At 45.4% G+C, this 27089-nt stretch overlaps 1 protein-coding gene across 7 annotated transcripts in view; it reads left to right on the top strand.

Moving 5' to 3' along the window:
* Positions 1-22536, top strand: part of CELF2 (CUGBP, Elav-like family member 2) — a 430555-nt gene extending 408019 nt beyond the window's left edge. For 3 of the 7 annotated variants that reach the window (XM_010854102.1, XM_010854103.1, XM_010854108.1), the window contains exons 10-13: positions 1796-1927; positions 6771-6968; positions 11673-11816; positions 14803-22536. In XM_010854102.1, the coding sequence (XP_010852404.1) occupies positions 1796-1927; positions 6771-6968; positions 11673-11816; positions 14803-14930 (602 nt within the window). In that variant the 3' untranslated portion in view covers positions 14931-22536. The remainder of the gene's footprint in view (positions 1-1795; positions 1928-6770; positions 6969-11672; positions 11817-14802) is intronic. The other 4 variants (XM_010854101.1, XM_010854104.1, XM_010854106.1 and 1 more) reach the window with 4 other exon arrangements.
* The last annotated feature ends 4553 nt before the right edge of the window (positions 22537-27089 follow it).

Here is a 27089-nt window from a genome sequence, read left to right as displayed (position 1 = left end):
TTATTTTATTTTTAAACTTTACATAATTGTATTAGTTTTGCCAAATATCAAAATGAATCCACCACAGGTATACATGTGTTCCCCATCCCGAACCCTCCTCCCTCCTCCCTCCCCATACCATCCCTCTGGGCCGTCCCAGTGCACCAGCCCCAAGCATCCAGCATCGTGCATCGAACCTGGACTGGCAACTCGTTTCCTACATGATATTTTACATGTTTCATTGCCATTCTCCCAAATCTTCCCACCCTCTCCCTCTCCCAAAGAGTCCATAAGACTTTTCTATACATCAGTGTCTCTTTTGCTGTCTCGTACTTTAGTTTCAGTGGGAGAGTCTCTCTAGTACCTAGACCACCTAACCACTAGAAACAGAAGCCCCCCGCATTTCCCATGGAGAAATGCATTTTAGTCTGATATCAGCCTACATGTGACAGCTCTTACCAAACTAATGTGCCATCGAGTAAGGGAGAAAAACTATCCCTGGGGCATGTTCTGATTCTCAGCCAGTAGTAAAGGCCTGGGGGAAAGAAAATGAAAAGGTAAAGCCCTGAAGAGCTTTCACATGATTTCAGGTGACACCAGAGAAGAGCTTCCAGAATGGTCTTCAGTATGAGGACATCTGAGGACTTTTTCCCAGGAAAACATTCATAACTAATGAAAATTATTTAAAAATGAATAGGGAGGACAGCCACTTTGGAGAATATTTTAGCATTTCCTCAAAATGGAAAACAGAGCTTTATCATATGACCAGCAGTCCCCCTCCTAGCTACGTATTCAAGAGAACCGAAGACATATGTCTGCCCAGAAGCTTGAGTACAGATGGTCACAGCAGCATTACTCATAACAGCCCCAGAGTGGAAACAATCAACATGTCCACGGCTGATGAATGGACAAAGTGGAGTGTTTCCATACAGTGGACTATTATTCAGTAATAAAAAGGGATAGAGTACTGACGCATGCTGCCACATGGATGAACCTTGAAAACATTTTGCTCAGTGAAAGAAGCCAGTCACAAAAGATGACATATTTTATGATTCCATTTATATGAAATACCCAGACTAAGCAAATCCACATAGATAGAAAGTAGATCAGTTTGCCAGTGTCCAAGGAGAGGGGAGAGAATGTAGAATGAGTGTTAATGAGTATGGGTTTCTCAAAATTAGACTATGGTGCTGGTTGTATAACTCTATGAACATATTGATCAGGGAATTGCATACTTTCAAGGAGTAACTTTTATAACATGAATTATATCCCAATGAAGCTGTTAGTTAAAGGTGGGGAATTGTTTTATCTCCCCTTCTATAAGCACCACTACTTGGATCTTGAAGTCTTCTGTCAAACCAGGAATGTATATGACTTTTTTTTTTTTTTTAACTTCATTGAGAAAATGCCATGTCTGAAGCATAAAGAATAAGAAAGCCAAGAATTGCCATTTCACTCCCCCTCCCCCACTTTGTGCTGGTCATTTGTTCAGAGGTTCCTAAAGTGGGGCTGATGAAGGACTCAGGAGGAAAGGCCCTCTTCTCATGGCTTGGCCCCCACTAGCCAGCAGAGCGCATGTTCGCTGGCTGGCACAGCAGAGCCATGATGATTTTTTTCACTAAATGTCACGGTCACAATTGCTACAAGCCCAGGCCATGTCTCTCACACTAAAGCCTAAGCGAGGTTCCCGGTCGTCCCGTGACTGAAGGCCCCCAGCTGTGTCCGCTAGGACGGGACAGACTGCGTCCTGGGCCAGCGGGCTCTCACTCACGGTGCCTTTCTCTCCCCACTCCCTTGTCTGCCTTTTGTCTTACAGTGGCTGCTTCAACCCCCAACTCCACTGCTGGTGCAGCCATGAATTCTCTGACCTCTCTCGGGACTCTGCAAGGACTGGCAGGAGCCACTGTCGGACTGAATAACATTAATGCACTAGCAGGTACCATCAACAGTGAGTATTTGCTGCTCTGGTGGACAGCCTTCCCCCAAATTCTCCACAGACAGTGCTCAGCCAGAGACAGCCTGCGAAGGCTGCATCACAGGGAGAACTAAAGCTTGGGAGGAGGGGCAGGAGCACACGCCTAGACGGGTGTGCTGCCTGTGTGCACTCTGTGTCTCCACAGACAGCCCCCTCGCCACCCTGAGTCTTCAGGGTGCAGGTTGTGTACTTGGTCACAGGTGTCTGTGGTTGACCAGTAGCCGCAGGTTTCCGGGACTCTGGGTGGGTTCTGGTTTGGTGCCCTTCTGAGAGGCTGTGAATAAGTTATAAAAGAGAAATCGATGAGTTGGAGGTCAGGACCACAGGGCCAGCTCCCAGTCTGCTCTCAGTCTCCCAGGAATCTGAGCCAGTCACTGCCCCCTTTCTGGACTTCAGGGTCCCATCTGAAAATGGGACGTTCTGGATCAGGTGATCTTAAAGGTCTAAAGTCCCTCCAGGTCTAAAATCCAGAGGTTTATGTCAGTCATAGAGGAGGAGAGAAGAGACCTTGGGAAGCAGGAAATAAGGCTGAGTGGAGAGGAGTCACCCCTGGAGCCAACGTCCAGGGTCTTTCTTAAGCCTCCGGCGGCCGGGGTCACCCTACAGCAGTGCGTCTCCTGAAGAGCCCCATTCCCCTACGGCAGGTGGAAGCAGAGTGAGGCAAATTGTTTACAGAATTCCTCAGCTCTGAAATACACAGACTGACCAAAGAACTCCAAGTTCTGTCTACACAGCCTGCCCACTTCCGGTGCTTTACATCTGTGGGGAGAATGGCTCCTGACCAGAGGATGAGTCACAGCTGAGGCTCAAGCTCAGCCTCGGCTCCTCCACTAGAGGGAATGGTCCTCAGTCCACAGAGGGGACCCCGGGTCTGCCTTTCTTGCAGCTCGGTCCCCACACCCTGTGCCTGACAACAGCCACACCCAGTAGGCCCACGACAGCCTAAGGAGATCTGACTTGGGGACCCATTTACCTAGCAGGCCACCCAACCTCTGCCCGTTTTAAGTATTAAAAAAAGAGTTTTGACAAGCTTCCTTATTCTTGGCCACAATTCAGTTTAAGTGAACAGTTTTTAAAGGGTGATCAAGAAGTATAGTTTATTTAAAAGAAAAAAACAAAAACGTGAATAATTCTATATCCTAAAATCCCAAAAGAATACCTTGTAATTTATTTTGTAAAGAAGAACCTAGAACTCACCCAAATGAAGACTAGCTGTTATCACCCAGATTAGAAGATACAAGTCACACATTTAGAGGTAGGGAATTGTTTCAGGTTTTATGGAATCCTTTTATGCAGATGCCCTGGGGAAAACAAACAGGAACTTGGACTGAGTGTTATCTGACCAGAGGCCAAAGAAAGCGGAAAGGAAAAAGATTTTTTTTCTTTCCAGACTGGATGGCTCTTGATTAGCGAGCAGACAGTAAATGCAGTGGTAACCAGGTGACAGCAGAGTACTCCACCCCACTAAAGCTGCCTCCAGCGCCCCTCTTGCCAGCAGCCCTCATGGCCTTGACTCCTGTTTCTGACCTTGTTCTGCAGACGCTCCAACTCACTTGTCCTTCCCCTCGGTTGCAGACGAGTGTTTGCACACACCCCTCCATGCTGCTTCTAAGCCCCAGGACCTAGTTCCCCTAAAACAAGGAATTTGATTTGACCGCCTGCCTGTCCTGGGTCTGCACAGTACCAGGCCAGTGGGAGTGGCTGTCCTCCTCAGCGCGTGCTCTGACTGCTGTGTGTCGTCCTGTCCGTGTGGTCCGCCTCCTCAGCCTGTCCTGTTGCCCTTTGCTGGGATTTCCCGTTGTTACCGTGAGCGGCTAGGGAGGGACTCTGTTGAATGGCAGAGAGACCATGGTTGGTTCTTGTGTGGGGTCTGTGTTACTCAATTTTGCTTCTGGCAAGAACAACGGCTTTATTGTTGTGTTTTTTAAATACTTTGCCACTGGATAAACATAGGTGTATAGTTCATGGGAAATTAAGACTGTTTCTAGTCTCAAATAACCTCTGCTAAACAGTATGAACTAGGAAAATGTTTAAACCCAAAGTCATGCACAAAGAAAACTACATTCTGCCTGCTGGGGTGAATTACCATCAGAGCTATTTCACAATCCCAACACTGTCTTGGAGCTTATACTTGCTTCTCAGACAGCAAGAGTAAACCTAACCTAGAGGGTCCTCCTTCAGACCGTTCCTTCACAGACAGTGATGCCACCTGTCCCACTGGACAGTCCTCAGAAAAGGAAGTCAAGAAACGGGAACCTGGGCAGAGGCCACTAGAGCGGTTTCCGTGTCATTACCGTTTGCTCCCCCACTGCACCTAAGAACCATTCCCTGCCATCGTAAGGAGAGGTTTCTGGGGTTCTGAGTAGAACCACCTCTTTTCCACAGACAAAGGAGCCAGGGACAAAGTAGGTGGTAGATGGATCCAGTTAATTCCCAAATTTTACCCCTTCCCTCCCAGAGGGTTCCTCATCTCCCCACAAAACAGAAGTTTTGGTTAGTAAACAAGCAGCTACGCCATTTGAGCTCCATATCCTTGTTCTTCCTGTGTAAGTTCATGCATGGATGGACGGACTAAACCGGAGGACACTACTCTAAAGCTAAAAGCAGAACGGCAAGATGAGAAGGAAGGAACATGGGCAGTTCACTGACAGGAGCTTTCCCTCCTGGATTATGTGAGGCAGGTGTCACTAACAGCTGAACTAGGAAGTGCACTAACTTTATCGCTAGACCATTTGCAGAGGCCTTCCCGCCCTCATTGAGCTTGCCACACCTGTCCTTTTGTTCCAGCCTTCCTCACACAAATAGCACCTGTGGGAATCTCGATTAAACTGGGATGAAATGATCAATCCATTTGGCTTTTTTGAAGAAAGCCCTGTTCTTTGAAGGGGAAGCATTTTATGCAGTTAACCTTCAAACCTCTATTTCTGTTGTCCAAAGTGCTTAGGTGGAATCAAATACCAGCAGCTGAACTGACAAGTGTTAATGTCATATAATGATTATTTAATATAGAATAACATTAAATCATCAACAGGAATAACTCTCAGAAGTTGAAATCCTTCTCTGATGGTTCTTTGAATTCTGCCTGGTGATCAGTTACCCATTCCACCTTGGCGTTGGCACACACACCTCAGAAACGGTCAGAATAAATTCCTTCATGGAAAGAAACCTGAAGCAGAGTCAGCAGGCCTTTGCTGGCCAGCGCCTCCCGAGCTTAGTTGGGATCAGCTAGAGCTGCTTGAAATCACTTCCTTTTTCAGGAAGTTGGCTTTCCATGCTCATGCCCCCCAGGCTCTCCTGGACACACCACCCTCACCCCAAACATCACCCAGGGGCAGCACTGTCCCCTCAGCCCCCCAGGGAGAATGCCAGCCCTGAGGCACCATGAGATTCCTCCACGGTTAAGCCATGCTCTCATTCCTGTCTTGTGTGTAATCTTCTAAGAGGTGAAGGTGTCAGAAGAACAGAGCATGATGGAGTAAGTACCTGTCCCCTCTCCCCTGTGTCCTGTGGATGGCAAGCAAAAGTATGCATGGAAATATTGAGGCGATTCTGATATCTGATTCCTCTGTATGATAGCTAAGCATCCTTATTTTGCTGTCCTCTATTCTCACCAGACTGCTTATTACAGTTTTTTTTCAGTTAATCATCTTTGCTATTTTAACATCCTTAATCAATAGCCCTAATTCCTTCGATTTTCATTAATGTTTTCACTGAGTTCTTTGCAGAAACAGATCTTTACAAAAAAAAAAAAGTCTTCATCGTAAAGGGAACTCAAAGGAATTATGATGTCACCTCTTCCATTTCCTGAGTTCATTGAAAAGTTCACACTCTATTAAAGTATACTTGTTTTTACTCAGTATTCAGGAAAAAGTGACACAGTCAGCAACCATAACAGAGCAAAAGAGCAGCCAGGAGACAAGGAAAAAAATCAAAAGTGTGCTGGCCGCCACCCAGTTCACATGGGTTAATAGCCAAGATCCAGCTCCAGACGCAGGGTCACTTCAGTTAACTGGAAAACATGGCATGGAATGCTCTCTCTGATGGAAATCCCAGTTCCATGGGCACTAATTAGTATTTGGGCGCGTGTGTGTGTTTGCTTCAGAGAATGGTCCCATCCCCTTTCTAGCCTTTCATACTGAATAAGCGGCTTCAGTCCTCCTCAATGAGGGGAGGGAGCTGCATTTTTTCCTGCACCTTAATTCTTCATCAGCAAGACTCTCCCTAAGGTCCTCATCCCCAACAGCATCCTTCCGCTGCTTAGGAAGCCAGTCAAAGGAACTGGCGATTCACTGAGTACAGCGCTCATCTTCCCGGCCATTTCCACATCAGGCAGCTTAGGGTGAGAAGGTTCATCCTGTCCTTTGCTTTCTCAACCCCTGGGCCATCCCATGGCTCCTCAAGACCCCGTAAATAGAGTTAAGTGTACAGATCACAGGCCTCTGCCACTAATGTTTTTTCTTATGTGCTTCCAAGCTATAAGCAGAAGGCTCTTATTTCAGAGAGCCCCAGTCTTGCCAGTAGCACCCTGCATGGAGTTCAGATGAACTGCCCACCTATAGTGCCTCGGAGAATTCGCTCCCTGGCCTAGTGAGTGAGGCTCACCATCGCTCAGGGGGTTGTGGTGGTTGTCTGTATGTCTGCCATTATTTATGACTTGTTCCTTCATGGTTTTGTCTTTAAGTTCACGTTGGTGTAACTGGTGTGCTCGCTGCATGCACTTGCTGTCGTACTTGTGTCAAATGATTCTCTGACTTCCTTTGGAAAGCACTAATGAAAAGTGCTGTTTCTCTTCTCTATTGTTGGGTTTTTTGTAAAGTTGCTCAAATGCTCTCAGGTATGGCGGCTCTGAATGGAGGACTTGGCGCCACGGGCTTGACGAATGGCACGGCGGGCACCATGGACGCCCTCACCCAGGCCTACTCAGGGATCCAGCAGTACGCGGCCGCGGCGCTGCCCACGCTGTACAGCCAGAGCCTGCTGCAGCAGCAGAGCGCCGCCGGCAGCCAGAAGGAAGGTGGGTGCCCGACCCGGCCCGCGGGCAGCGTTCGGCCCCGGAGCAGAGTCCCAAGGGAAGTTGTGATAAGCCGCTGTCCTAAGAAGAGCGGCCTCTTCATTTCTCCTGCTCATGGTTTAAGACATCCGACAGGCCTGAACACTCTGTTGCAGTTTTCTAGCTGTCTTGGACCTCCACCCTCTGTGTGCCATATCGCAGTTACCTGGTAGCTGCTGCGGCCAAACCGCTGCCAGGAGCCCCCTCTCCCGAATCAGAAGGGCCATCTCCTTTCTCCCCTCCACGTAGACTCCTCGTTAGAAGAACCCCGAGTCGTCAGTGCAGCGTCCTGGGGGCTCACCGGCTTTTGCAGGGTCCACGCCCCCCTGGGCGTGTCGGGGAAGCTGGCCTTGCAGTTGGCGATGTTGTCCAGGTTAATGACGAAATCCACTCCTAGGATCGACCCGGTCTTTGTTTAGTCAGGGTCTTCTGGAGAAGCAAATAAGTGATTGATTGCCTTGCTTCTCTGCCAATAAGGCAAAATAAACATCAGGAAGTGAATGCTAAGAATACATGAAGGCTAATTATAAAGCAGTTAATGAACTGGCCCAAATAGGGAGGGTTTCTCTCTTTCCTCCTTTTGGTTCCTTCTTCCTGACTGAAGTTGCTTGTAAAGCAAAATCTGCACTGAGATATTTATTCTCTTTCTGACTTGTTTTGCATACAAGAAGCAAGGATAAGAAAGTGTTGAAGACATTTTTAAAATTCCTTTTCGTTCTATCCTCACCCATAGTTCCAAACTGGTTTTTGTCTGAAGACTTTGACTTTAAACACGGTCTCCAATAAGAAGTAGAATGGTTTTACTTTGTCAAGTTGGGAACTGTAACAGGGACACAACTCTAAAGATCGTGTCATTTTGTTTGTTTTTTTTTAAGGGTTTTTTTCTGTTTATCCGTAAACAGCATTCAAAATAGAAGGAACTTGAAAATCTGAGTTTCTCTCAACTCTCTTTCCTCTCAGTTATGCTGTTATTGAAGTTTATTTTAAAGCTCGCATGACTGTTCAGACAGCTGCATTTTCCCAGGTGTGTGGAGACCCCGTGCCATAAATACCTCAGCTTCCCCAAGGAAAGCCTGTGTGGCAGTCCCTCTTTCTGAGGTCTGACTTCCACGGTAACAGATGTGGGTGGTAGGAAATAGCCTGTGAGATAACCATGTCCTTGGGAGACACCAGGAAAGCCAGATCCCCCCATGCATCTGAGTGCTGGTCACTTCCCCGTCAGCCATGGGGCAAACCGTGTAACGTGGATCCCATTAGGCACCAGCAGACTAGAAGGTTAGTGGCTTAGGAGAGTCTGGGCCCCGAAGTTGCTTCACCCCAGCTCAGAGCCCTGAATTTCTGTGCCTTGAGTTTCAGGCACTGCTTGTGCAATAATTAACCCTCTGGGATTAATGTAAAGTAATTCAGAATAAATACTGTCTCCCCAGATTACTTATATTTAGGTGTGCGGGCTACCAGTAACATGGGTTAGTGCTCAGTCTTTGTTGGTGCTGTTTCGGGATTATTCAGGTCAGGTCTTTTTTTAATCTCCCATGTTTTCGTATGTCTCTTCTGATCATCATCTTCTCACTCTGTTAACGTGTACTCAACAAATTTAAACCATCTTTTCCTGGTGGCCACTAACTTTCTAGTCTGCTGGTGCCTAATGGGATCCAGGTTACACGGTCTGCCCCAAGGCCATCCCTGCTGGCTGACGGGGAAGTGACCAGCACTCAGATGCACGGGGGGAACTGGCTTTCCTGGTATCTCCCGAAGACATGGTTATCTCACAGGCTATTTCCTACCACCCTCATCTGTTACCGTGGAAGTAAAGAATCTACCTGCAATGAGGGAGATCTGGATTCGATTCCTGGGTTGGGAAGATCCTGAGGAGGAGGGCATGGCTACAAACTCCAGGATTCTTGCCTTGAGACTCCCCATGGACAAGGGCCTGGTGAGCTGTAGCCCATGAGGTCACAGAGTCAGACACAACTGAGCGACAAAGCACAGCACGACATTAGCTTAACTAAAACATACTTTAAAAGGCAAGTAGTACTGAGAAGGAAAGGAAAATGCCACGATGAATTCCACTGCTAAACAGGGTTTTAGATTTCCTATTCCTTAGTTCTCTAATCAAGAGAGCGCAGTCAACCGGATGTATTTAGTCATGTACCCTAGTATATATTTTCCCATAGGAAAGTGAACCAGTCTGGCCCTGTAAAGAAATGGTTTTAATACTTCTCCAGCTAAGACTTTGAAGCATTAGGCATCCCTACAGATCTGAATTCAGGCAACCTGATCACCTTTCCTGCCATTCCTGATCACCTTTCCTGCCATTCCTAAATAGCCTCTGACCTCTTTCACACCTTCCTCTCCCTGAGTTTGCAGGAGGCATCACACACACACACACACACACACACACACAGCCCCCAGATCCCAACAAGACGCTGGCACCCCCAGTGCTTCCTGCTGCATCAGGGGCCCTGGGGCCCTGTGAGAAATAAGAACTCGGGTGCCAGGCAGCTGGACCAATGAATGACACAATTCAACATGCTCTGGCAAGTCAGTCAGGTGTAGTGGAAGTCCAAGGAGTGCGTGGTTGATCAGCAGGTTTCTTACTGAAGGGAGATGGGAGGAAGATACAGAGGGTGAACCCTCGAAAAATTGTTTCTTTGCCCTTGGCATCTCTGGCAGTAGCCGCCTTCACTGAATGTTAAAGAGATATTCCATACCAAGTCACCTCTTTCTCATTTTTGTGTTAACGACTTTGGCAAAATCCAAGTTATTTCTTGGTGATGAGGGGGAAGACAGAGCCTCCTTGGGCTTATTTACTTTCTTCCTATGTCCTTGGTTCCCTGTCTTGCCCAGACACATTCAGAAGGCACTGCATCCGAGAAGGCCAGGGCTGCCGTGCGCAGCCAGTAATCTGTCATAGTGCATTAAAACTGCATTTTCTCCCTGGGCTTGAGGAGGTGAGATGACTTCGCAATTCAGATTGGGTCCCATTAATTCTCACTGTTCATCTGGACTTTTATTCAGAAGCACGGCCAGTTTGGGCAGTGCCAGGCGCCCTGCTGCACGCTGCCTGGTGGCTCTGAGAACATCCATCTCCCGGCTTCTGGTTCTGCATGTTTTGCGTGTTGACATCTTTTAGTTTAGTTTTGTTTTTTTTTTTTTTTAACCAGGAAACATCTGGGGACCTAAACCCTGTAATTGTGTCCCTTTAAATACAAAGTGCATCTCTTGCACTGGCTATGCCCTTGGAAATTGTGAGCAACACAGAAAATTAAAGTAGCCTCATTAACACATAAATAAAAGGAAATGCTTCATCTCTGTGGCTTCAGAAATTTGTTCCAAGAAGATCTCTCCTTGTGAAAAGTTCCCTACATTACAATACTTTTTTCTTCTATGATTGTGTGTGTGGAAAGAAACTTGTTTTGAGTTTTCTTTGCAAAGATGTTTATCCTTTATATTTTTACAAAGTTCTTTTTACCCCAGTTTTATTTTTCTTCAACCCATTCAGATAGATGTACTCCCCACAGCCCCTGGGGACCCACTGCACCTTGTCCCCTGGGGCTTCCCAGGGGCACAGGCAGTCCTGGCTCTTCTCCCATGAAGGTCAGTTCAGGTCCCAGGAACCAGTGGCTTGGCCACTTCACCAGCTGGACGAGCTCCCCTCTTCCCAGACACCATGCCCAGAACATCCCAGAGGTGTCCAGCCGCGGGGCTTCCCCAGAACCTCTGCAGAAGGATCTGCCATGCCCCCGAGCATCCTCTGACCTGGAAAGCATGCTTACCTGTTACGTATTAGAAGGTGACTCTGTGGCATCAGGTCACTGGGAGTCCCTCCTTTTTGCTTTCTCTAAGCTGCAGATACTTCTTATTCGGGGAGTTAGAGATGGGAGAATGGGATGGAAATAAAGTTCAGAGAGCTTTCCTCTCTGGTACAGCTAAGCTCTCCCCTGTTCTGCCCTTCCTCATATTTCTGGAAGTGATGGTTAAGAGTGAAGCTCAGCTTAGTGTTTGAGCAGCTTCTGTACCTCGTACATTCAGTGTGCAAGGCTAATTCCCAGGGACATCCTTCTGATCACAGTTGTGAAACTCTGGCTACCTATTTTTCCCTGCCTTGACTCACTGCCAGTCACTTCTAATAAAGATGATGATTAGACTGTGTGTTAAGCGATTTGCCAGATCAAAACTGGATGGATAATTAGGTAAATGATTGAGAAATCCAAGCAGCATTACTGCTATATCCATTATGTCTAAATTGCTGCAATTTGCATAGAATACACAGGATACTCTCTCCAAAAGACAGCATATACTATGTGCTACAAAACACAGCCACTCAGGAAAAACCCACACCTGAATTCTGCCCTCCCCTCCACCCCATGATTGCTACCTTCACACCCAGGAAGACTGAAAATATGCTCACGCGCAATAAGCAAATGTGACCCACAGATTATAGATGAAAAGGATGCCATTCTTAACCGGTGTCTCTTTGGAAATCAGAAATATATGAAGCATGACTCCTATCCTAAAAGACATACCAGCACTGGACATCTGTCTGTCTCCATTCTCATTTAACAGGAGAGAAAGCCACGTGCTTTAGCCCATCTGTTGTTAAAACATTCCTAAGAAGCTAAGAAGTGACGAATACCTTACTCTGATTTTTTTTTCTTTCCTCTTTAGGTCCAGAGGGTGCAAACCTCTTTATTTACCACCTTCCACAGGAGTTTGGAGACCAGGACATCCTGCAGATGTTCATGCCTTTTGGAAATGTTATCTCTGCTAAAGTCTTCATTGACAAACAGACCAATCTGAGCAAGTGCTTTGGTATGCAAAAGAAACCCAGTTAGCACATTACAGGGCGCTCCCAGTAAGGGAGCCTCCTGGGAGGCAAAGTACAATGGGCAGTATTCTAGATGCCAGGACAGGGCCTTCAGTGTGTGTGGTGGTTCCTGGCCTCTAGATCCATTAAGCAGACTAGGCAAAGTCATCTCAACCGGAAGAGGAAAAGGGGCTGTATAAAAAGGAAAGATCTGGGAAACTGAATGCCCACAGAGGAGGTGATGCTTTATATTGTACTGTGCAGGGACCTCACTACTGGGAACTAACGTCTTCACTGTAGAGCAACATCGGTCTCTGGGCCCTATAGTCTAGATGACGAGCTTCACCAGATGGAAGTGTGGTTTAGAGACTGTAGGGTGGTCGAGGCTGTCCTGATAGAGGGGCGCTACAGACACTTGGCGCGAACCCCACTCCCTTCACTGTGACTCGGATGCTGTGGGTGTGGGCAGCACACTGTGCTGGGGGCTTATGGTCCAGCGTCTGGTGGTACATAAACGTGCACACACCTAAGTGCACATGCCACCCCCACAGCCCCAGCTCCACGGGCACAGGGACGGTGGCGGATTTAGCTCATGGTGGCGTGAGAGGCTGTGGTCTGGCGGTGGGTGGGATCTGCAGTCACAGCCTAGGCAGGCAGAGTGCCCTGGAGACACAGGTCTTCTCAGGACCTTGGACAAGCCCTGATCCGTGGTGGCCTGAGCTGTCAGAGCCTCCTCCAGGCAGCCTGGACTCTGCCTCCCCAGGGTGACTTTTGCTCCCAGAGAGAGGAAGGCAGGCTCCCTGCATGCCCTAATGTTTTACAAAAGAGGTGAGCGTTCATTCAATTTAGTTCTCGTTTTATGTTGTGAACCCTTGTGTCTCCCACAGTAGTTTAGAGGCTCAAATGTCTAGGGTATATGTGCCTCCCGTGGCAAGTCCTGGCCCAGTCTGAGGTGTAACAGTTGATTTATTCACTCGTCCAATCTAATGACTCACATCCGCCGTAGGTACTAACAGCAGCACAAAACAAGATCAAGTAGAACAGATACGGGCCAGTGGAAAATGAAGTGCATGGTATAAAGAAAAACAGGTGGGGTGGTTCTCAAAGAGGCAGAACCTCAGACTTGGTATTTGGCTGATGGGTAATGGGGCAACCCGTCTAAAGAGAGTGCTTTGGCTTCTAAAATTCCATTATCATAACATCCTTCTAATTTCTGTGCCGTCACCAGGAAGGTCTGAAGCCTCTGTTGTTAGGGGAATCAGTGTGTCAGCCATTTAAAGTCACTGTTTCTATCCAAGTGGAAAGGCTGTTAGCCTGAACCCATTACAAGCATATAAGCGCCCGTGTAATGGTTCATGAGAATGAAATGGAAAGTAAGTCGTTACAGAGGGTGTGCACGTGTGTTTTGTAAGAGCTCACCACCGGAAGCTTCCCTGCCCCAGGCTTCCAGCCAGACGTTTAAGGTCCTCATCACTAAACAGTGTCCGAGCTTATTTGGTGATTGGAAAGGGTTGTACTTCGCAGTTTGATTTTGAGAAAATATTTACTGTCTTGAAAAGAGTCAGCCTACAAATTACTTAACCACCGTGTGTATAATAACACGTAGCAGACGACTGTACTTAGCATTGGGCACTGGGTTTTCGCTTGTGCAGCATCCCACATGTAGGTGTCTCAGTGAGACTGCTTCTTGGGGTCCCAGGTTTGCCAGTCATAAGCCATACCCCATTCTTTATCCTAAGCTTTGGCCAGGTTTCATTATCCATTTCACCCTTGATGCATTTCCATTCTTGTAATCATCTTCCTACCTCTGGATTAAGATGTAGAAGAAGAGTATCAGCAAAGTCTTAGATCCAAGATCACATTTATTGGGAATTTAAATTTAATAAAAACTTAAACCCATCTTTTTGCATACAACCAGCCTATGAGAAGCTATTCTGCCTTATATACTATACGCCTGTTATTACCTGCTAAGGGTATATTTGTGTCCCTTTCTTCCTCTAACTCGTAAAGGAATGTTCTCCTTAGTAGATGGAGAAACTTGGTATAAAACCTTCTGAACAGTGGATGGTCAGAGTTGAAATCCAATCAGTATAACTTCTTCCAACAACAAAAGTAAGTAGGGGCAACACTTCTGCACTAGCATTAACTGAAGAAGCCTTGGCGAGTAACCCCTACCCCCAGTGCTAAAACAAACCATGTGGTCAGAATTCTGTGTCTAGGTCTTGGCAGAGCTTGGATGGTTGTCAGAGGCATCTGAGTGTTGGTACAGAGAAAAATTGTGGGAAGTATGTGTTAGGATGGCTGTTAAGCCCTGAGCTGTTTAGACTATTTATTCTCCAAGAAACACTTGGGGATATACAAGGTAGCAATTTCCATTCTAGTGAATTCAGTGGAGCTTTGAAAATGGAACTTGAGATAGAGAGAATGGCCCAACATTTCCCCTGGGCCCCTAGGTTCCTCTCAGTAATAGCTCCAATTGGTAGAAATCAAGTACAAATTATTCTAGAGTTAATTCGCTGACCCCATCCTGTATCCAGGGAGAACTGGAATGAAAACAGTCCAGGTCTTTGGCAGCACATCAGTTGCCTTCCCTTAATTATCATGCCTCTAAACCTCACCTGGCTGGGGCCTGGAGCCCTTTGAGGGCCCTGCATGCACTGATATACTGGAGACTCTTGGAGGAGGATTCTAAGGCACAAACAGATTTGACTGGAATTAGTCAACAGACTAACCTGACTCACGACAGTGCTGTGTGAATTTTAGCTTTCTGCAGAGGGGGGTTGTTCTCATGATAGCCAGTCACCTCCACTGCTTCACAGTGGATGTTTCCAGTGCTGCCCCTAAACCACGACCGCGAACTGAGTAGAGCTGACCCGAGCCCCCAGGTTGGGCCCCGTCCCTCCCACCTGCAGAAACATTCTCCAGCCACCCTGCACTGCTCCCCTGCCTCTCCATCCTGATTCCCGCCCTTCTTCCCCTCGTGTCTTCCAGGTTTTGTTAGCTACGACAATCCCGTGTCTGCGCAAGCTGCTATCCAGGCTATGAACGGCTTTCAGATTGGCATGAAACGCTTGAAGGTCCAGCTGAAGCGCTCCAAAAACGACAGCAAACCTTACTGATCCTCCCCCAGAGGCTCCCTGCTCTTATTTTAGCTTTCTTAGGGTAAGTCCCACGAGCCAGCCTGGGCTCAACAGGAAAGGCAGAGGAGGACCACATTGCCAACTTTTACCAAGAGAGACGGTTATTTTTACAATAAGGCCTCCATTTCCCCTCCCGCCCCCCACCCAGTTCGCCATAACTAAACTCGGCTACCTTGTTTCTATCAAGTAAATCCTCCTCCACTCGTGCCACTGTATTCTCCTTTGTTTTGCAATTTGAATCTCCTTTAACCTTTTTTGTTTTGTTTTGGGGGTTTTTGGCTTTTTTTTTTTTTTTTTAAGAAAAACACGTATACAATAAATGACATCTTGAGAATTTACAAGGCAAACAAAGGCTAACGTGCAATTCTAACTCTGAGACCCCTGTGCCCCAGAGCACTGCCTGGAGAATTCGCCCCTCCTGCCCACGCCCACCCCACAGGGGGGCGCCAGCTGTTTATAGAGGGTAAGGTGGTGGCATAGCGCCAGAGAAAAGCCAAGAGAAGCACTTAAAATTAACAACACAAAATGTCTTTCCACTACATTTGGTTTAATAAGTAGGATTTTATTTTAGGGTTCAAAGAAACATGACGTTTATTGGTCAGATTATTACACTGGTTGTCTATTTTGTTATTGTTTTATTTTAGTTTTTAGAAAGGATTAATGTAAAAAAAGATTTAGAGATCTGTTTCTTAAAGCTACAGGGTTTAAAAATTAAAAATGAGTGAAAATACTTGATGTTTCTTGAAAGATAAATTTAATAATAAATAAATAATACATAAATACATAAATAAAAAAGAAAGCCACAGGCCTGTAAATTTTATTTGTAAAAAAAGCATTTCTATTTTTGTACAAAATTTTTACTGCCTCAGAAATAATGGAAGCTATTTATTGCCTACTGTTAACTTATTGGGTACCTGAAGAGCAGTTCTCTGTGCTAGCTAGATTCTTCTGAAGTAGTCTCTAGAGGAATCATTCTAGGAACGGGCTTTTTTTCACCGTTGAACCCTGGGCCTAAAGTTCATGCTTTATCCTCTCGGTGTTTGTATCTGTCTGATGATTTTGTTCGTAACCTCCATTATCTAGTTTACAGTTTGGTCGTCTGATTTTCCCGTCTGTTACATTCGTTGAAACTGGACCCTCTTCTCCCCATCCCTTGCCAGTCCCTCACCCCAAAATACCCAGAATCCATCCCTTTTCCCTCTCCGGATGGATTCTCTTGGGTTCCATTGTGTTGTGGATAAAGAGTGTAAGAAATGCAAATTATGTGGATGGCTGGTAGACTCCTTAATGACCTAAGATTTGCATTAGTTTCTCTCCTGCACCCTGAAGAGTGATTTTGTTGCTGCTGCGTAGATTCTGTGTAACTTTTTACTCTCCCTGTTTTCTCCCTAGACATCTTCATGCCCGTTAGTTCACCGTTTGCCTAGCATGTCCCTGTGGCGTCTCAAAAAAGTTTCATCGTCCCGTCATTGTTTCTGATGTCTTTCTGACCTCACATCATATTTGGTTCTCCTACTGACCTTTGATCTAGTTTGACCTTTGAAATTTGCATGTGACCTCATCTAGCTATGAATTCTGGGAAGTCAATGTGAAAAACATTGCTGCATTCATGCAAGACTGAAATTTATTATTAGACAAATTAATTATAGAAAAAAACCTGTGGCAAAAATGTTTCTTTCTTATTTTTTCTTTCTTTTCATAAAACAGACTTGAAAGTATTATACAGGGATTGGCATTCTTCCCGGTCACTGGTAACAATAGCAATATGTGTCCAGGGACACAGAATGTTGGTTTCTAACAGACTACTTCCAAAAACAGTTTGAGAAAAAAACTGTCTGATTTTAAGTCTCTAGAGGTCTGTAATAGTTTTTACATTTTTCAGGCAGTGTAAAGTTTTTTGATAAGGCCATTTTAGGTGGCTCACTTTCTCATTAAGATATATATATAGAACCACTTTTGTAGATTAGTATAAGAAAAATATTTACCCTGTTTTGGGGCAAATGCTACCTATTTGTGTCACCTTTTGCTGAACTGACTCACAGTTAGACAATCCATGGTTTAATGCACATGAAATTACCTATATTTTATACTGTTTCAATGTACAGGAGAAAGGTTACTGTAAACTGTGTTACGTTGGTGCTTCTGTGAATTAAGTTGTGGTTTCATCATGAGTCTTATGGTCTTAATGTTCTTTGTTGATAAGACAAGTTTAGAATTGGTTTACTTAAAACAAAAAAGAATTTCAAAAAAAAAGTTGTTTGCTTAAAAAAAAATTTCATGTGAGGGGAAAAAAAAATCCTATTCCAGAATAAGTTTTGTGTTGGCTTGTAAAGCATTGATGTCATTTTTTTTTTAAATTGTGGACTATTTAGATGTGTTTGTGTTCAGCAAAATGTGATTTTTTTTTTCTTTTAAAGAAAAAAAGTGAAAATATATAGTGCCAAATTCCAAAGGTACTTCCTTCCTAGAGCTTCAGTGTGTTTCTTGTGAGAAGTAATTTGATAACATGGGTATTTTATTATGTGTTTTGTATAAATCCCTAATATTTAAAAAACAAAAAACAACAAAAAAAAAAGGTTAAAAAGTTTGTTAACTTGCTATCCTGTGGTCTTGTTGCCTGAAATTGTTATTGTTTGTTATTTCTCTATGATGTTTTTTGTAAGACATTGTATAAGTGCCCATGTCTCACTTTTTTAACCACTCTGCACATCAATGCTGTGACGGCAACCTCACAATGTATTTTCTTCATGATATATGGAAACCTCTAAGGTGAGAAAGTTTTGAACTTTTAACCCTTTCTACCCAGAGCTATCTGGAATGTTGATAACTTTTTATACTGTCATAATTTGTTTGTTTTGGGGTGTTTCTAATTTGGATTTCTTTTTCTGCATATATCTTTCAGTTGTTTCTGTCTTTCCTACTTTTTTATCCTTTGGTTGAGATCCAAAAGAAAGGAAGAGAGTTTTCGAGATAAACGGGAACGGTAGATAGAGTCAAGCACCTAAATAAACCTTAAATTCAGTCTGCTTTTGAGGTCAGGTGAGCGGTATGTTCCAGTTTACAGTAACATCATGCACCTGTCCAGGTAAACCATTCTGTGATGATGGGGTAGTCTTTGGAGGGATTCTGCTTTCGTTTCTTATTCCCAAGGTAATGTTTCTTATCAGCCATTGTGCTGGGGATTGTCCGACCCCAGTGGATACCTCTGAATGAGCAACGTGTCTGGAGTTAGACGCTGACCATCCTGTCCCTGCCTTTTTGTTTCCTCTGAGCTGAATGCATCTACAGGGGACTGACCATTCAAGGCAAACTCAGTTCTTCATCAGTTACTGACCAAATACCCAGCACCAGTTCCTGCTGCCATTTTCTAAAGTGCCATATTTCTTTGACTTCACGTGAACAGGTCTCTTGCTGTCCTGACAAACCCCAAGTCATCCCTGCAACCCACTCAAAACTCCTACCTTTTTTGGAAGCTTGTTTCGTAAAGGAGTTCAGAAACTGCTGGCTCCACTTCCTCCATTTCCCACTGACCACCCTGTTTGGTTTATTGTGTGTGTGGATGTGATAGCCCTGGGAGGGAAAGGACTAGCCTCTATTGATGCAAAAAAAAAAAAGTTTCCTTCTTACAGCACATGCACTTAAAATGAAACGACCTGTATTATCCTCACACGTGTTTACTACTGCTGGGGCCTTCCTTCATCCTTCGAGGGCTATTTTGTACTCCTGCAGCTGAATAATAAAGGTTATCACACACGTCTCTCTCGTATATACGATACGGTGGTAACACAGATACACATGTAAGAACACAAGACAACACCATCTGAATTTCCTAGACTGTTTCATTCAGAATCTCATCAATTATACATAAACCTTAAACTATCTTCCCCCACTTCACTGAAGCCAGAAGTGCTCCAGTGCCCTCCTCCTCCCCTCCGCTCCCCCACCTCCCCCAGAGGAGCTGAGTGCACTCAACAAGAGGCTCAGGGCGGGCGCTTAGAGCTAAGTGTTTATTCTGCAGGCAACCAAGACAGTACCATTAGGGGGAAGGTCCTTTTTCTTTTCTGGGGGGGCATGTTTCATTGCTCAAAAGATAACCCTCCTCAAAGACAAGCTGTCCTTTTCTTCACTTTCTCTGTTAATATCAAAAGGAAAAAGCTGCAAGGGTGCGAAGGGCCTGTGCCAGAAGAAAACACACAGGGAAACTGCTTTTTTTTAAAATCAAGTGTAGAGAATAGTCATTTTTAAACTGAATTAGAGAATTGCGATCAAATGGCAGTCCTCAAAGGCGTAACAAGTTCATCTTTCTTTCACCATAGGGGTTATAGTTCTTTGGCTTGTGCTACTCTGGATTCATTTTACTGTTTGTTTTTAATTATCTTAAGTGCTAATTAATAAGAAATAAAATTTTAAAAAAACCTGTAGTTTCATTACCTTTTTGAATAATGTCATACAAAAAATGTATGTTTTTTTGTGCTGTGAGAATTGTTGTTTGTAGATTAATAATATCATTTTGTTTAGAATTACAAAATAGTTTTTAAATATTGTCTGAGAAAAGCCAAAGTTAATGCAACCTAGTGGAAAACTGTAAGACCATTTGAGTATTGTTTATTGATGCATTTGGATTTTGTTGTTTGATGGAATTTGAGCCAAAAAAAAAACACGCAGGCTTTCCTATTTCTACAACTGATTGTACTTCTGCATTTTGTACCAGTGGAACTTTTTATACTGGAGATTAAAAAAAAATGGAAATTTTTGTGGCTTACTCTAGTGGGCCCCCTGACAAAGACTGATTTCAAGTTTGATTTCTGGTTGATAGAAAGAAAGTTGCTTTTCTTTTGAGAATTAAAAACTTTGGCTTGATTTCTTTTTTCCCTTTGCTTATATCTAGCATTAGAATTTTGTCTTAAAATACAGCGGTAAGTTTCACTTTTTATTCTGTATTGTGCAGTTACACAATAAGGTAATTAGATTTAGAAGTACTCAGTCACTTTAAGTGGATAAATGTATTAGTTAAAACTTTAGGGGTTTGCTTTTTTGCTGTTTAGATCAAAGTTTTTTCTGATTCTTCTGTCCTCATTGTGAACATAACCGTGTAGTTGAAACAGTCAAACTTATTTTTGTAACGTATGTTATTGTGTGATGCAGTTTTTTGCTTCTGTCTCCAATATTAAACCATTTTCCTAATACTTGTTTCTCTCTCTGAGTGTTGTGTTGTTGGCAGTCATTGTATGTTGGTGATACATCTACACGCCTCACTGTTTCACGTATCTGTTTTTTTCTATATGTTGTGTAAAAAGATACAGTCGATTCCACCTAAGTGAATATCTGATTTGGGGAAGGGGAACTACACACCAGCCACCTCGGATTTATGTACAACAGCCTATTTTAACCACTGCTTCCAAGACTTACGTCTGTGGCCCACCTACGTAACTGCCTGCAGAGTCAGATGTGCCGAGACCTTGCCCGGTCTTTTGACCACACTGGTACACTGCACTTTCTCTCTTCTCCTCTGCTCTCTGCTCCTCTCTTCTTCTCTTGATATGTGTACGCAGTTCTTAACACTCAATAACAATGGCTGCCACTTTGCTGCATAACCTTAGGAAACGTGAGAAGAGAGGCAGCAGCGCTGGGGTTTCTTCTATCTACCATGAGTCCAAAGGCCTATCATTACCATCAAACTCTTCTCAGAAACAAGTCACTTTTTTTTTTTAAAAGGTGAGCTCCTTAAGGGAAGAAACTAAACTTTACTTGGTGAATAGATATGAAAGGTATTAAACTGAAATCCATGCGTTGCCATCAATCAATAGCTATGTGTAGAAAAGTAAATTATTTTCAAGAGCTAGCTGAATCCAGGAGCAGCTTTAATTATTAAAACTAATGGAAGAGAAAATACTTGCAAAGGCTCAAATGGAAGCTCTACTCAGTCCGGTTGGGTGGGAGGGGGAAAGGTAAAGCTTCTCATGCCCAAGTCTTCATAACACATCATCCATTTCCACATGAAAACCAAGACTGCCAGATACATCCACACACGCCCCCCTGAAAGTGTATACTTTGTAGAAAGCCTTGTCCCTCACCATCGCCCAACCCCAGGTAGAAAACTAGAGAAAAAACCATTCCTTGGACGCCCTTGAAAGCTGAAGCCACAGACCCTCCTCCCTTTCTGCCCATCTCTTCTGCTCAGGAATCTGATTGCTCTCCAAGTGCTCTTACAAGATTCCACTGACGTCTGCTCCCTGTCTGATCTCTCCCTCCAACTCTTCAGACGCACAAACTCTGTCTGACTCAGGCCACCCGGCACCGGCAGCCATCCCCTGGCTGCCAACGAGGTCCTCCCTGCAGGTGCTCAGGCCCCTCGCCCTCCGGTTTCAGCAGCCCCTCTGAGCCCTAGCCTCTCTTTTCTAGTTGGCGGCACAGCACAGAGGGGCTGGGTTAGGCGGAGGCAGTTTCCCACATAGGCCAAACACCTCAGCGAAGTAGCCTCCACTAGCTCCAGACCCGCGCAGACGGGAGCTGACTTCCTGCCAATACTTCTGCTTAAACCTCATCAGAGCCTTCATCAGTTTGCCTCTGAAAACCCACTGCTTACAGTAGTGGGGTAAAGAGCGCTAAGGGTGTGATTTCCCTTTCTTTCTCGTAAATACTTTGGCGTGGGTGGAGGGTGTGAGGGAGGGGAGAAGGGTGTAAAGAGGGTGATCAACTCTTTCCAAGATGCGAGTGTTTACTTTTTCAATATTTAAGTCATACAAGTATCTACATCCACCATTTGGCACAAGGCAAAATACTCCTGCTAAGTAAAAGAAGGGAAAGACAAACCAGAATTGTTTATTGTTTTGGAAAAACAACGAAAACAATGATTCCCCAAAGAAGGGGACACAAGTCCTAGCTCCCTTAAGCACGCATGATGCAAAGCCGGTCCCTGCTCAAAGTCACACTTGCCCTCTTGATTCTGTAAAACACTGCAGTGTCAGCAAGGCGTCTTTGCCTGCCACGCACGGACCACACTGGGACACGACAGACCTGTCAACGCTGACTTTGCTGACAGAAGTCACACGTCTGCACAGCCCACAGCAGTTCTGAGCAGTCTCGGGCGGGCACTCTGGGCTGGCGGGCTAGGAAACACAGTGAACATTAATGTACTGTGAATCGTTCCTGATAAGTGAATAAAACATTGTGACCAAACAATCAGCTTATTCACTTATCAGGAATCGACTGTTCTGCTAACTCGCTGTTTTGTTTTTCATCTCTGTTGTAGTTCACTATTTCTGCTGTGTTCTGTTTTCTCCTCTCATGCTTGGGCAAAATCACTGGGAATATTATCTTCATGTGACCATGAAACGTTTATATCGAGTGAAAATGATATCTTAACAAAATCTATGCACTTGCTATCAGGAACACAATACTGGATGTGTCTTATATATATTGAACTATATAGTACTCGATTTCTTAAATAAAGCTTAAGAAAGGATTCTGTTGTGTGTAAAGTTAATGTTAACTATTTTTCAAAGCAGTGTTTCTAAGGGGTATTTTTGTTCTTTTCTGTCTTGAGTGATACAGGATATTTTTCATTAAAATTATAATCACTGGCTTTATGACTTAATATTTAATAAACTGACTTTGGAAACAAAATGGAGTGGGGTGGGGGGAGTTCTTCCAAGTGTATTTTAGTGAGAGACATCTGGAAAACCATTCCCTTACTGGTGGCCATGGCAAATCTGAGGCGGCAGAAGAAAGCAATCCCTTCACCACCAAGAGACCCCTGGAAAGCATCCAGAATCTGCCCTGACCTAGAAAACCCCACTGCCTTTCTGAATGTGATCTCTTTAGGCTCAGAAGAAAGGGGACGAGAAAGAAAGGCAGATCCAAGAATACTGCTGGTTGGCATCAATGCTTTTCCAAAATGAGATGACACTAAAACCATACCCTGCTGGAGAGCAATGGCGGGTCTATTCAGGACTGCAAAATGAAAGAAAGCAAGAGAAGGGGTTTGATCACTCAGGATGAGAAGGGTAAAATTTCAAAGTGACATGTGAGAGAGACATCCTATAACAGTTGCAAAGCTTAAATGGGAGGCCTGCTGTTCAGCCCTTTGAAGGGATATTTTTGATATTTTTCCTATGGGCCATAAGTCTGAACAGAATGGCATTTTCTATTGGATTTTCTTTTTTGCTTTGAGGTTTTGTGTTAGATTTGTTTTTCTTGCTTAGTGTTTGATTCGAAGAAAAAGTCCTAAACTTCTACTTGCAAAATAGCACAGGCATGCTAATCCTTTATAAAACAAACCTTATTCAGCCCCGATAATGAGGGACAGAGAGAGCACAGTCAATGAAAATCCCCAGATAATCCAAAATTCTTCTTCCAGTCTCTGCCTCCTCCCACCCTAAACCTCCAATTAATATTTGTGACCAAAACCAAAATTTCCAGTGAAAGTGAGAGATCAGAGAAACAGTCAAGGGTACCAAAGTCCCAGGGCCAAAGTTGATGCACTTGCTGGAGCTCATGCAGTTTAAGGTTGAGGCAGAGATTCTGTTTTTAAAAGGTTAATATTTTGAAAACCATTGGTCTACATGAACTGGGCTTGGGTGTTGAAGAATGGGTGGCCTTCACCATCAGTCTCATAGCTAGAAAGCATCCTCTTTGTGAAAAAGGACACATCCAAGGCAATAATGGGGAAGATGGACTCTGAGCCTCAGGGAAGAAAGGATGAATGCCAATATGCCCCTCTTGAGCCTGCAGCCCCAATTCCATCATCCCTGCTCCAGAACTCACCGGCCAAAAGCTGCGTGCTGGGGACCAGCTCAGAGCAACGGCATGAGGGTCTGTCAGGTGGGAGCTGCTTTAGGGGGAAGGCACCATTTCTCTGAAACTTTCTCTACTGGCAGCAAAGCCACCTGGCACCAACTTCTGCCTGCCCACATCTGAAGGATGTTTTTACAAATAAAAACTATATGTACATTACATACATACACATAAGACATGGTCTGTGACCTGCAACTGATCAACTATAGTTAAAGCCCCAAATAAAAATCCCCAGCTCTGAGATGTGCGGTGGCCCCTCAGTCTAGAGGCTGGTGTGCAAGGTGGAGAACGTGCCTAGATGCCCTCTGGAGCCACGTGCCTCCGTGGGGATGCCAGCACCAGCACCCATCACCCATGTAGCCTCTCCGTGTCTTCATTTCCTCACTGGCAAAACTGATGCAAGAATAATACCAAGTGCAGAGGGCTGTGAGAAGGATTAACTAAGCCAGTATTTACAAACCACTTGTGCTAAGGGTCCATCATGTTCTAAGTACTCAGCAAGGCCGACCAGTGAACAGTGGCTGTGCACTAACAAGGCCCATTGCAAGAAACCAGGAGAGGCAGGCCCTCCCGCAGGCTGCCCTAAGCCCCAGGTAAGAACTCCATTCTCAGAAAGGAGACACTCCGCTGGAGTCCACCCCTTCCTACCTCTAAGTATTATACTCGCGTACCTCTTACCCAAAAGAAAAGCCTAGCTTTCCAGTTTAGGTCCTAGGTGGGAATGACAGAAATCACCTGGAGATATGCCTGCAACAAGCCTTCCAAAGCACTTGTGTTCTCAGTTGCGGCACCAGAGCCAGTATGTCTCTCAGCACCTCAGGAAGAGCAGGGCCAGGGCTCAGAAGCCTGGATGAGGCCCAGCACAGAGCTCTCTAAACCACTTCACCCCACGCCCAGCTTAACTGCTTCTGTTTGTTTTGATTACTGGTGATCCAAGTAGAATTTTATTTAGAAACACAGTTTTGTTACTAAAAGCACAAAGATTAAAACTCACTGCTTTAGATGGGGGTAGTCCTAAGAGAGGGTCACTGTTACTTAGGCTCTGTGCCATGTATTTATTGTTCGGAATCAGTGTCTCCTTCCTCTCCCTCCCTCATCTCTCTACTGCTTCTGTGTTCCCATAGTTCACTGTCTGACACATCATGACGTTCACTATTTGCTGTGTGCGTTTACATGTTGCTCGACTGCGAGCTGTGACGGCGGTGACTGTCTCATTCATCTCTGTATCCCCAGTGCCGCAACACAGTGCCTGCCATGCAGTCAGTGTTCAGAACCACCGGGTGGACGGATGAATGCAGCAGGCGGTCTTGCTAGGGCTGGGAGAAGCATTCCTTATTAAGCGGACAACTCAGGAGATATTTGTGGAGAGAAATCTGATTACAGTCTGGGATGAGGATGGTGGAAACTGGTGGTCGAAGTCAGGAGCCACTGTGTGAGGCCTGGGGCACAGATGGGGACGAGGAACACTCATCTGCTTGTGCATCCCAAACACACAGGTTCTGCCTTGCTGCCACAGAGCTCATCACTACTCGGTCCTGACTGGAAGGACATTCCTGTAATTAGGTCAAACTCCCTGAGCAGTACTGTCAACTTTTCCTAAGCTAAATTCTGAACCCTCTCGGGAACATTTTTTAATCTAGGGACTATCCCTAGATGTTTAATATTGAAGAGATCGGACCACTGAACCGAGTACAATTCAATAGAAAGCTATGAGTAAAGGCACTGACTGCCAAGGCACTCTTGAGAAGCGGTCAGCACCCTTCCACCCTCTCAGCTGCAACCACTGTTCAACCTGCCAGGTTAGGCCCGGAGCTGGAAGGGCCACGCAGCCCACAAGCACACCACGACTGACTCATCAGAACAGCCCTGAAGGCAGGCAGTCCGTGCTGCTGCCCCGATGCTGTGTGGCTCCAGGCATCCGGGAAATGCACCTGAATCTACGTGATGTGTCCCAGCTTGTCAACAGCTACCACAAAGATAGAACACAATCCACTCAACAGTCACTTGTTCAAAAGACAGGTATTAAGCAGCTACCCCATGTGAGGCACTCAGGCCAGGGCGGGTAGTGCAAAGAGAAGTAGTCCATGGCCCTGCTTCCAGGAGTCTGCCTTGATTGGCATATCTGCCAAGTAAGGAGAACCTCTTCAAAGCAGCAAGAGTAGATGTCCAAACACAACCCTCTCTCCCCACAACATGTCTGAACGGACTGTGTCACCACAGTACCCAAGCAGGGTTATTATAGACTGAAGATCCACAGACTAGTCCTTCACTGAGCTTGGTGCTATTCAGACGCAATGTCTTCCTGGCTGGGTGGGGTAGAGTGACCAGAGAATTCGGCAGGGTGCTGGTCTGCCTGACCCAGGGCCTCAAATAGCCTGGGCTGCTCTCACCCAAGCAGGAGAGCTGAGTCTGCCCTGCCTGCTCAGGGCATGGCCCTCACCCCACAAACCCCACACCAGAAACTCTGTTCTGGAAAATTTGGGAGTTGCCTAAAGTGGGCCCACTCAGTTCCACCCAGGCCAGAGAGCTGAGTCATAGCCCATATATTGCAGAGCATAACCCCAGCCCCACCTGACAGAAAGAGCTGTGAGAACACCTGGAACTTGCTGTATAACCCAGCAACACTCAAGCCAAGAGGCAGGTAGGCAGAGCTGAACACCCCTAAAGCAAAGCCAGAGGCCCTGTTCAGCCAGACAGGGGTAAGCTTGAGCCGAGACCCCAAACAGCCTGAGTGGCGCTGGAGCTGCTGCTTCTGTGCCCAGGTAAAGAAACTAATTCATAGCCCCACTTATCACTGAATACAGCCATCAACCTGCTAGACAGGAGAGTCTTACCAGAGCACACAGAAGCTGCACAGCCCATCCAACAGCCCTACTTACAGTGACACTTGCCCAGAAAGCTGTGGCTTTTCCTATACACAGAGGAAGGCCTGTGGCATCATCTGACCAGAATGTTCAGTGTACACTCTTGCCTGCTTCAGGTCCTCAAATTGCAGAGACGCTAATTCTTAGCCCCACCTACAGCTGAGTATAGTACCCAAGCCTGACCAGAGAACCCAGGTGACCACAAAGCCCATCCTACAGCCTCACCTGGACAGAGAACAAGCCAGTGTTTCCAGCCAGCTGCTCCCAACGAGTGGCACACACCACTATCCCATCTCACAGCTTAAAGCACCAAAATTAAACCTTGTATCAGGCGCCACCTGTCCAAGGACATATGCCCAGAAACCTAAAATGAGCTAATAGTAAAAACTATCTCTACCAAAGAAAACCTGCAAAGTCTGGAAGAGAAGACCCCTTACTCAAACTGCACAGACATCAATGTAAGGAATCAAAGATTATA

The sequence above is a fragment of the Bison bison genome, unplaced genomic scaffold, assembly GCF_000754665.1.
Source record: "Bison bison bison isolate TAMUID 2011002044 unplaced genomic scaffold, Bison_UMD1.0 scf7180017864337, whole genome shotgun sequence".
Taxonomy (NCBI): Eukaryota; Metazoa; Chordata; class Mammalia; order Artiodactyla; family Bovidae; genus Bison; species Bison bison.
This window is presented reverse-complemented; position numbering and strand designations above follow the sequence as displayed.